Here is a 12,651-nt window from a genome sequence, read left to right on the forward strand (position 1 = left end):
TACAAAAGACTGAAGAGGCTATTGTCAGACAAGGCCCATTCTGAAATGAAAATAAAACGAGACCTGATGTCCATGTCCCTGACTGCACGGTCGTCTTAACCATCTCCACCGTGACGGCTGGTTGTTGATTGACTACGTAGGGTTAGATAGCGCTAGTAGAGCGCGCTCGCTGCCTGAGATGAGATGGAGCTTGCTCAGTCAGACTGTGTCTGGGCTTTGATATCTATCAAAGACGGAGACGGAGAGAATGTTGAAGTTTATTTTACATGGATCGAGTGGAGTTTGTCTGCACTTTGGAACCAGCTCGCGCTGCCCTCTCGTCATCCCCAGGCTGGGCTTCGCAGGCCTAAAGCTGTCTTAAAACCCATCAAAGACACACAGCTCATTCTGGGTGAGCAGGTGGGGGTTCATATTGTACAGACGCCCACCAGCTGAAACAGGCTTAACCATTGTGAGTGTGTCTGAACTGCATAACATTCATGTTTTAACTTCAACATGGTATTTCCTGGTGCATGAAGCTCTTATAGACTGAACTGAATTTGATTCTGTCTTACACATTACAAATTATTCCATTTCATACAGTATTCCATTAATGATACTCCCTCTCTAAACGACCCATGCAGTTCTCTGTAAGATAGCTAATGTACTGTGCATCTAATAACTGGGGAGGCTGGCTTGGGTATAGAGTCTCTGCTAAATTATGAGGCCCTGATATGGTTTCAATGCCTGGGAGTCTGATTAGGGCAGGTTGGGCAGGGTCAGTATCACTGAGCATTAAGTATCTGCCAGCCACCTTCACACACAGAGTGGTAGTCTGTCATAGGATAAGACCCATCCATTTAGTGGACTGATAGTGTGATTGGGTTTAATATGTAGTGTGATTATGACAGAAGGAGGGTAAGGTTGGTGATCTATGACACCCACAACTTAGATTACAGTGGAGAGAGGGAGGACCGTGCCTGCATGTGGCTTATGCTAAATAGTCTTATTGCCTACCAATTAGGACAAAATATGGATCATTCAATTTTTTATTAGAAGTGGTATGTAAAATGGGACTATATTATCATTGACAGACAGCGGGAGAGTGATGTCCTGTAGATTTACTGTAAAATATATTGATATAGTCACTGGTTGGTGTGCAGAGTGCCACAATGATATCTGTCCCCAGAGAAGCCCACTGAATAGATGCTGTGCCTGCCGGAAAAGCATCGCACTTCCCCCACTCCTAACCTTCCCTGCAGACCAAGGTTCCAGTCCACACCTATGGCCCACAGGTCTATTAGCAGCGGGGAACAGGAGGAGGGAGACACACGTGAACCAAATTAGTAGCCTTCTTCACCTGTGCGGCGGAGCGAGGATGTGAAATTGGGATTTTGCAGCCGGGGCCATGGCCCTAAGGAACCGTGGTGGGGCAGGGCAAGTCAGGGTGGGTTAGGGTGGGTGAGGGGAGTGGAGTGGAGGGAGAGTGGAAGGATGAGTCATTGAGCTGTAATGTGAGTCGATCACAGGACTGACTGGGAGGAGATGAATGAATGAAGAAAAGGGAGGCCTCAGAGTGCTCCCTCTGTCTGACATCAGAGTGGGAATGGTGCCATCTCCCTGCCTCTGGCTGAGACTGCTGTGTTCATTCATAAACCCCCTGCTACGACGCTGCCTCTGCTTCAGATGATGCAACGACATGCATGGAGCAGGAAACTTCTACTGACACAATGGGAGAAAGAAGCACTGTGCTATCATGTGGCTATAAATAGTCCTAGACTGAGTGTGTATGAATGTGTGGGTATCCATTTAGGTCTGTCATTGTGTGTGAGAGAGAAAGAGAGTTGGTGTGAGATCAAAGAAGGGAGGACGTCTACGGGGCTATTCAGTGGACTGTCAGATATTTCAGGAGTGAAATGCTTTTAAAGCCATAAAGGGCTGATTTATTTCAGTCTAATGTGAGATTAACATCTTGACAATACACCTGTCTTTCTCTTTCTCTCTCTCTGCAGTGCTTTGTGGGTGGTACGGCTGTATTTATGTATGCGATTGGGTCCACTTCCTGAGGCTAAGGTGTCACTTCCAAGAGAGAGAGAGAGGTGAGAGGTGGGTTGAGCTGGTTGGGTCTTTCAGGGCCAACCCAGGTTAACCCCTTTACCAAAAATATCCCTCTGAGGCTTTATGGTTTATTAGGCAGCGGTGGTGGGTACCACCAGGGGGTCCAGCCAACTCAGGGACCCCCTGTCCAGAGGTGACGCTGCTATCTGAGAGAGGCTTTGATGGAGATTTGTATCAGTCCCAGTCTGGGAGCACAGGGTCATAAACCCCGCTGACATAAAGAGAGACCATTCAGCCCTGCAGAGTGGTGGGGTTGGGGGGGGTCAGAGGGCACTCTAAGTCCTGAGAGGTCCGCTTGTTCTGTCGCTATTTGGAATTCCATGTGAGTGCCAGGGCCAGAGACAGGAATAGAAGTGACCGCTTGCCACTCGCTAGAGGAGGCTGCCGGGCCGGTAGAGTAGTGGTGTTACAGCAGGACCGACAGTGGGCCAGGGCCAGATGAGTTACAGTAGGACCGACAGTGGGCCAGGGCCAGATGAGTTACAGTAGGACCGACAGTGGGCCAGGGCCAGATGAGTTACAGCAGGACCGACAGTGGGCCAGGGCCAGATGAGTTACAGCAGGACCGACAGTGTGGGCCAGGGCCAGATGAGTTACAGCAGGACCGACAGTGGGCCAGGGCCAGATGAGTTACAGCAGGACCGACAGTGGGCCAGGGCCAGATGAGGGCCAGCAGGTCCGACAGTGGGCCAGGGCAAGATGAGTTACAGCAGGACCGACATTGGGCCAGGGCGAGATGAGGGCCAGGGCCAGATGAGGGCCAGCCCAGGCGCTGCTCTGAGGTCACAGGTTGGGGCTATCCCCCCATTCATCTAGCCATCCATTTCATCCTGTTGAAACACGGTTGCTATTCTTAGGGCTCCACTGCTGTCTGCTGGGCACCCTCTCCCTTCACAAGCCTGTGGTGCACAGCCTCCAGACCAGACCTGTAACTCCTATTACTGTTGACCAGACCTGTAACTACTATTACTGTTGACCAGACCTGTAACTACAATTACTGTTGACCAGACCTGTAACTACTATTACTGTTGACCAGACCTGTAACTACTATTACTGTTGACCAGACCTGTAACTACAATTACTGTTGACCAGACCTGTAACTACTATTACTGTTGACCAGACCTGTAACTACTACTACTGTTGACCAGACCTATAACTACTACTACTGTTGACCAGACCTATAACTACTACTACTGTTGACCAGACCTGTAACTACAATTACGGTTGACCATACCTGTAAATACTATTACTGTTGACCAGACCTGTAACTACAATTACTGTTGACCAGACCTATAACTACTATTACTGTTGACCAGACCTGTAACTACTACTACTGTTGACCAGACCTATAACTACTACTACTGTTGACCAGATCTGTAACTACAATTACTGTTGACCATACCTGTAACTACTACTACTGTTGACCAGACCTGTAACTATTACTACTGTTGACCAGACCTGTAACTACTACTAATGTTGACCAGACCTGTAACTACTATTACTGTTGACCAGACCTGTAACTATTACTACTGTTGACCAGACCTGTAACTACTATTACTGTTGACCAGACCTGTAACTACTACTACTGTTGACCAGACCTGTTACTAGTACTAATGTTGACCAGACCTGTTACTACTACTACTGTTGACCAGACCTGTAACTACTATTACTGTTGACCAGACCTGTAACTATTACTACTGTTGACCAGACCTGTAACTACTATTACTGTTGACCAGACCTGTAACTACTACTACTGTTGACCAGACCTGTTACTACTACTACTGTTGACCAGACCTGTAACTACTACTACTGTTGACCAGACCTGTTTCTACTACTACTGTTGACCAGGCCTGTAACTACTACTACTGTTGACCAGAGCAGTAACTACTACTACTGTTGACCAGACCCGGAACTACTACTACTGTTGAAACAGACCCGTAACTACTAGCTGCAAAATCTGGACCCCTACAAATCAGCTGAGCTAGACATTCTGGACCCTCTCTTTCTAAAATGATCTGCCCAAATTACCAGCCGCTATTTCCAGCCTGTTCAACCTCTCTTTCGTATCGTCTGAGATTCCCATAGATTGGAAAGCTGCCACGGTCATCCCCCTCTTCAAAGGGGGAGACACTCTAGACCCAAACTGCTACAGACCTATATCTATCCTACCCTGCCTTTCTAAGGTCTTCGGAGGCCAAGTTAACAAACAGATTACGGACCATTTGGAATCCCACCGTACCTTCTCCTCTATTCATTCTGGTTTCAGAGCTGGTCATGGGTGCACCTCAGCCATGCGCAAGGTCCTAAACGATATCATAACCGCCATCGATAAGAGATATTATTGTGCAGCCAAACTCATTGATCTGGCTAAGGCTTTAGACTCTGGCAATCACAACATTCTTATTGGCAGACTCAACAGCCTTGGTTTCTCAAATGATTGCCTCGCCTGGTTCACCAACTGCTTCTCAGATAGAGTTCAGTGTCTCAAATCGGAGGGCCTGTTGTCCGGACCTCTGGCAGTCTCTATGAGGGTGCAACAGGGTTTAATTCTTGGGCCGACTCTCTTCTCTGTATTCATCAATGATGTCGCTCTTGCTGCTGGTGATTATTTGATCCACCTCTACGCAGACGACACCACTCTGTATACATCTGGCCCTTCTTTGGACACTGTGTTAACAAACCTCCAGACGAGCGTCAATGCCATACAACTCTCCTTCTGTGGCCTCCAACTGCTCTTAAATGCAAGTAAAACTAAATGCATCCTCTTCAACCCATCGCTGCCCGCACCTGCCCGCCCATCCAGCATCACTACTCTGGACGGATTTGACTTAGAATATGTGGACAACTACAAATACCTAGGTGTCTGGTTAGACTGTAAACTCTCCTTCCAGACTCACATTAAACATCTCCAATCCAAAATTATATCTAGAATTGTCTTCCTATTTTTCAACCAAGCATCCTTCACCCATGCTGCCAAACATACCCTCGTAAAACTGACCATCCTACCGATCCTCAACTTTGGAGATGTCATTTACAAAATAGCCTCCAACACCCTACTCAGCAAATTGGATGCAGTCTATCACAGTGCCATCCGTTTTGTCACCAAAGCCCCATATACTACCAACCACTACGACCTGTATGCTCTCGTTGGCTGGCCCTCGCTTCATACTCATCGCCAGACCCACTGGCTCCAGGCCATCTACAAGTCTCTGCTAGGTAAAGCCCGGCCTTATCTCAGCTCACTGGTCACCATAGCAGCACCCACACGTAGCACGCGCTGCAGTAGGTATATCTCACTGGTCACCCCCAAAGCTAATTCTTCCTTTGGCCGCCTCTCCTTCCAGTTCTCTGCTGCCAATGACTGCAACAAACTGAAAAAATGACTAAAGCTGGAGACTCTTATCTACCTCACTAGCATTAAGCACCAGCTGTCAGAGCAGCTCACAGATCACTGCACCTGTACATAGCCCATCTGTAAATAGCCCATCCATCTACCTCATCCCAATACTGTATTTATTTATTTATCTTGCTCCTTTGCACCCCAGTATCTCTACTTGCACATTCATCTTCTGCACATTCTACCATTCAAGTGTTTAGTTGCTATATTGTAATTACTTTGCCACCATGGCCTATTTATTGCCTTATGTCCCTTATCCTACCTCATTTGCACATGCTGTATATAGATACTTTTACTACTGTATTATTGATTATATGTTTGTTTACTCCATGTGTAAATCCGTGTAGTTTTATGTGTCGAACTGCTTTGCTTTATCTTGGCCAGGTCGCAGCTGCAAATGAGAACTTGTTCTCAACTAAACTACCTGGTTAAATAAAGGTGAAATAAATAAAAAAAGTAATAAAATACTACTACTGTTGACCAGACCTGTGACGACTACTACCGTTGACCAGACCTGTAACTACTGCTACTGTTGACCAGACCCATAACTACTACAATAACTACTACTATTGTTGACCAGACCCATAACTACTACTATAACTACAACTACTGTTTACCAGACCAGCAACTACTACTATAAGTACTACTACTGTTGACCAGACCTGTGACGACTACTACCGTTGACCAGACCTGTAACTACTGCTACTGTTGACCAGACCCATAACTACTACAATAACTACTACTATTGTTGACCAGACCCATAACTACTACTATAACTACAACTACTGTTTACCAGACCAGCAACTACTACTATAAGTACTACTACTGTTGACCAGACCTGTGACGACTACTACCGTTGACCAGACCTGTAACTACTGCTACTGTTGACCAGACCCATAACTACTACAATAACTACTACTATTGTTGACCAGACCCATAACTACTACTATAACTACAACTACTGTTTACCAGACCAGCAACTACTACTATAAGTACTACTACTGTTGACCAGACCTGCAACTACTACTACTGTTGACCAGACCCATAACTACTACTATTGTTGACCAGACCCATAACTACTAGTATAATAGCTACTACTACTGTTTACCAGACCCTTAACGACTACTATAACTACTACTACTGTTGACCAGACCCTTAACTACTACTATAACTACTACTACTGTTGACCAGACCCATAACTACTAGTATAGCGACTAGTACTGTTGAACAGACCCATAACTACTAGTACTGTTGACCAGACCTGTAAATACTATTACTGTTGACCAGACCTGTAAATACTATTACTGTTGACCAGACATGTAACTACTACTACTGTTGACCAGACCTGTAAATACTACTACTGTTGAACAGACTTGTAACTACTACGACTGTTGACCAGACCTGTTACTACTACTACTGTTGACCAGAACCATAACTACTATTACTGTTGACCAGACCTGTAAATACTACTACTGTTGACCAGACATGTAACTACTATTACTGTTGACCATCCCTGTTACTACTACTACTGTTGACCAGACTTGTAACTACTATTACTGTTGACCAGACCTGTAACTACTACTACTGTTGACCAGACCTGTAACTACTATTACTGTTGACCAGACATGTAACTACTACTACTGTTGAACAGACCTGTAACTACTACTACTGTTGACCAGACCTGTAACTACTATTACTGTTGACCAGACGTGTAACTACTATTACTGTTGACCAGACTTGTAACTACTATTACTGTTGACCAGACCTGTAACTACTACTACTGTTGACCAGACCTGTAACTACTATTACTGTTGACCAGACATGTAACTACTACTACTGTTGAACAGACCTGTAACTACTACTACTGTTGACCAGACCTGTAACTACTATTACTGTTGACCAGACGTGTAACTACTATTACTGTTGACCAGACTTGTAACTACTACTACTGTTGACCAGACCTGTAACTACTATTACTGTTGACCAGACCTGTAAATACTACTACTGTTGACCAGACCTGTAAATACTACTACTGTTGACCAGACTTGTAACTACTACTACTGTTGACCAGACCTATAACTACTACTACTGCTAACCAGACCTGTAACTACTACTACTGTTAACCAGACATATAAATACTACTACTACTGTTGACCAGACCTGTTACTACTATTACTGTTGACCAGACCTGTTACTACTACTACTGTTGACCAGACCTGTAACTACTATTACTGTTGACCAGACCAATAACTACTACTACTATTGACCAGACCTGTTACTACTACTACTGTTGACCAGACCTGTAACTAATATGACTGTTGAGCAGACCAGTAACTACTACTACTGTTGACCAGACCAGTAACTACTACTACTGTTGACCAGACCTGTAACTAATATGACTGTTGAGCAGACCAGTAACTACTACTACTGTTGACCAGACCTGTAACTACTACTACTGTTGACCAGACCAGTAACTACTACTACTGTTGACCAGACCTGTAACTACTGCTACTGTTGACCAGACCAGTAACTACTACTACTGTTGACCAGACCTGTAACTACAACTACTCTTGACCAGACATGTAACTACTACTACTGTTGACCAGACCTGTAACTACTACTACAGTTGACCAGACCTGTAACTACTACTACTGTTGACCAGACCTGTAACTACTTTTACTGTTGACCAGACCTGTAACTACTACTACTGTTGACCAGACTTGTAACTACTACTACTGTTGTTCAGACCTGTAACTACTATTACTGTTGACCAGACCTGTAACTACTACTACTGTTGACCAGACCTGTAACTACTACTACTGTTGACCAGACCAGTAACTACTACTACTGTTGACCAGACCTGTAACTACTACTACTGTTGACCAGACCTGTAACTACTACTACTGTTGACCAGACCTGTAACTACTACTACTGTTGCCCAGACCTGTAACTACTACTACTGTTGACCAGACCTGTAACTACTACTACTGTTGACCAGACCTGTTACTACTATTACTGTTGACTAGAGCAGTAACTACTATTACTGTTGACCAGACCTGTAACTACCACTACTGTTGACCAGACCTGTAACTACTACTACTGTTGACCAGACCTGTTGCTACTATTACTGTTGACCAGAGCAGTAACTACTATTACTGTTGACCAGAGCAGTAACTACTATTACTGTTGACCAGAGCAGTAACTACTATTACTGTTGACCAGAGCAGTAACTACTACTACTGTTGACCAGACCTGAAACAACTCTTCAGTCTGTCTGTCTCTCTTTACAACACAAGCACATAGCTCTCAAGGAACACCACTCTGATGCTAACAGAGACTAATGCTCCATAGCTGCTCTTCTCTCCTTCTCTCTCTTCTCTATCTTTGAAATCACATTAGTTTCTGATGTGTAGTAAGTGCATTAAGTCCATATTGTTTACCAGTCTTAGTTATTGCGTGATGACATTAGCTGCCTTTTTCAATTGATCGCTGGCTATGCCTGGTGGAGTGTATTTCTCTTGAATGCTGGTGGAAATTCCCTGCTTTCTGCAGAAGGGATAAAACCGAGACAAAGCTCTTACTAATGGCTCATGGTCACCATATATGCTGCTCACAATCATACACTCAATGCTTCAATCATAGAGAAAGACCAGATGGTTTTATGCGTCTTCAAAATAGAAGTAACGACTGGGTTACAAAATGTCTCACTCTGCAAAACTACATACACAGATTGTGCAATGCCCCAACTCTCTATGAAAAACACCTACAGCACATTTCAGCATTTCACAGCACTCCAATCCACCCAAGGCAAGGAACAAGGGATAAAAGCAGGAGACGTCTGTTCTATGTTGTTTGTGAGTTAACCAGGGCTCTGGCTAGCTGTTAGAGTACATACTAGAGAGCAGAGCAGGTGGTGTGAGATTAGCGGCATGTAGCAGCTTTCCCTGGCCCCAGCCTTGCTGTAAACACACAGGGGATGCTCTGGGGGAACTGTTTAGGCGTTAAAGCAAACACACAAAATATCTGACAAACAGTTTACTCGCTCGCTTGCATTCTTCTAACAAACCCACCAGGCCTGACCCCTTTTGTCTAAACTGCAACATTCCGTGAGTACAGTTTCCTGACACCATTCTGAAATATGGCGGGAAGCGATACCGACTGAAAGTAGGGGGAATCCGTCCTATTAATGGAATATTCATTCATTCAACAGTTCTCTTTGTGACATTCTACGCACACAAACACCATGAGCCATGGATACAATTCTACATCACACAGCGTAATGCGCTCTGCTCATTCTAAAGCATGGGAGACAGATAGTGGATAAATAAATTCCCTGCAGACCACATTGTTTTCCTGTTGCGTGCCATACATTCCTCTGGTGTTTTACAATCACTAATGTGTTTCTCACAGCTTTCTTGTGTGCCTTTAGTGTGACCGAAAATGACTGTGGCCCTCTTAGAAAATGGTTGGAGGTCAAATACTGTAGTTGAATTACCCTCTATTTTGGATGGAACGTTGTTGTTTTCGAGTTGAAATTAGTGTTTGTAAAACATATCAAACGTCTGGTTACTTCTTCTTCTTTAAAAAAAAAAACTATCTCAATAGAGGTGGTTTTTGATGCAATGCAACACTTCAGAGAGATATAGCTGTGTGTGTGCTGATCTAATGATGTGTAACAGATAACAGCAACAGCAACAGGAAAATATGCACGGAAGCGTACATACCCTTACACTCACTCACACACTCATCCAAATGCAGGTATAGGCAAAACATTGAGTAGATGTGACTCACACTGTCAAAGAATGACTGGACTTAACATTGTGTTCCTCTTGCCGTGAGTAAACATGACTAAATAAATTAGGCTTTCTAAAAGAATGTTGTTATTTACTCACTATTTGTAATTTATTCCTCAGAGGTTCCCATAAAAACACACTGGAGTCTGAGGTCTGAGTGTTGAGGCAGGAGCATGTAGAGAGACCTCTTAATGTGGTTTTATGAGAAACTGCCAGTGGACTGTGTCCCAGCAGCTCTTTAGTGGTAGAAGTGAACGGTGTCAAAGACAAGTTCTCAATAGGATGGGCCCTTGGGACTCCTCCAGATGCCCACAGTAACTGTTATTAGCAACACTCAGTCTGGAGATTGCCAGGCCAGGCCACTCACTCCATCCAAAATATGCAGATATGAAGAAAGAGAGAGAAGGAGTCAGGTTGCAGTTGTAAATGAGAACTTGTTCTCAACTGGCCTACCTGGTTAAATAAAGGTGAAATAAATAAATAAATAAAAAATCTAAGGCATCCAGCTGTTACAAACACCCAAATCCCAACCAACCACAGCCTGAGCCCCAACCCCAGCCCCAACCCCCCTTCCTTGAGGTGCCAGAGCAGAGCACATGTGCCTCCGATTTGACTGTGCCTGCATCACTGAGGCTCGACTCGACGTGAGAGCGCCACAGAGTCTCACCTACATCATATAACTCTCCTCCCCCGCCACAGCTTTCCTTATTGTTCTCTGCTAAGGAGAGCAGACCTGCTTGTCAATACCCCTCTGATGTAGTAGGGTTGACATACAGTCTGTGGCTCATGGGACGTTCACTACTAGCCTGATTACAAAAGCAGACCAAATGCTGACTCCAAAAACAGGTGGTCTGCAGAAAACTGAAAATGCTTACCGAAAGGAATTAGGAAAATCTGGGCCACTGGCCGTAAGCAAACGACTGGGCCTTCTGCAGAGGACACAGAGGACACAGAGGACACAGATTGATGTCTATACCAGACAAAACATAGTTTACTCTGGGCAAACAACCTCCCGATGAGGAACTGTAAAACAGCAGTATGGGGACAGAAATACATGTAGTGCAACACACAGGGAATGGTGGGACGTGTGGGAGGTGGTTGGCCACACCTCCAGACACAGCTATGGTTTGGTGAGGCAGCGTGGAGCCCACCAGTTAGCTCTCCCAGTCAGCACAGTAATGTAGAGTAATGGGGAGAGGAAGGGCCTGTAGCGGCAGGAGGCAGCCGGTGGCACGCGGTGGTGTGGCGGGTGCTGTGACTCAGTGATTAGCAGAGACTGACAGACGGCTGGGATGAGACAGGCCGACGCCACATCAAGGCCTGAGGTGACGTTAGACTGAGAGATGCTCATGTGGCCCACAGAGGGGATGGAAAAGAGGAAGGAGAGGGGGAGAGGAGGAATGAGAGGGAGGAGGCTGTAAAAAACCTTCAAGCTTGTTACTTCTTCTTTCCTAACTCGTGGACATGCTGTTTCTTTGTTTTGGTTGGCGTCTCGAGAAGGCTTACTGGTGAAGGCTACACTCCAAGAGATGAATCTACTCTGTTTTTGACAAGGTCTAAAGAAATCATCTTACAAGAAGTTGACATACCGTTATAGAACTTCAAAAAGATGTAGAGTACAACCAAATACATTTTTCACCCCGATTCCACACATGCCTATGCTTTCAGCACATCTTACAGTATGTGCCACACCTTCAAATGCCTTTATTTGCGCTCACTCTCCACATATGCTTACTATTTAGCACACTGATGTATCACAAGGTAGCACGCCTACTTTTATATGACTAAGTTCTGAAAGGCTAAATTAATGCGTGTAGTCACAAGAGAGACATCCCGATTTTGCCCACGCACGATAATGTTTCACAGATTAACAGGGCAGGACTAAGGTCAGAGAGATGAATGAACGAAGGAGGAGAAGGAGGAGGGAGGAGATACCCATTTAATGATATTATAGGGTGACATCATAGCCCATTCACAGCAGAGACACTGGGTCATTGTGGCCAGTAGAAAAGTATTCCTCTTCATAGACAACCATTCTACCAACAGCCCAGCCTTTGAAACATCTGCCCCACATGAGATGAGTCTGAGGCACATTCGGGAGACTAGGCATTCAGTGTATCCACTGGGCACAATGGCAGCCTGGCATCATGGAGACATTGTTTAGCTAAACACTGTCTAATTACTATGGGCAAAGCACCAAATACCAGACACCAAAAAGTGCTTTTTGATCGAACATCCTGGTTGGCCATTACTTGATTCGGCAAAGTGAAATGGACTTCAGCATACCTGTTTGTTCTGTTGGGTCCAGCAGCACCAACCCACATCAGAGGAGCCTGAATCGCCCCACCGCTATTTGCACAGCTG

At 45.0% G+C, this 12,651-nt stretch overlaps 1 protein-coding gene across 3 annotated transcripts in view; it reads right to left on the reverse strand.

Moving 5' to 3' along the window:
* The window catches only part of LOC109905795 (protein C-ets-1), a 46,864-nt gene that overhangs the window by 16,148 nt on the left and 18,065 nt on the right, over positions 1 to 12,651 (reverse strand). The window contains exon 1 of one of the 3 annotated variants that reach the window (XM_031791010.1): positions 11,163 to 11,867. The exons of the other annotated variants lie outside the window; for them this stretch is intronic. Coding sequence (XP_031646870.1) covers positions 11,163 to 11,343 — 181 coding nt within the window. The 5' untranslated portion in view covers positions 11,344 to 11,867. Of the gene's footprint in view, positions 1 to 11,162; positions 11,868 to 12,651 lie in introns of those variants that run through there. 3 annotated transcript variants of the gene reach the window in all.

Source organism: Oncorhynchus kisutch, linkage group LG15, assembly GCF_002021735.2.
Source record: "Oncorhynchus kisutch isolate 150728-3 linkage group LG15, Okis_V2, whole genome shotgun sequence".
Classification (NCBI taxonomy): domain Eukaryota; kingdom Metazoa; phylum Chordata; class Actinopteri; order Salmoniformes; family Salmonidae; genus Oncorhynchus; species Oncorhynchus kisutch.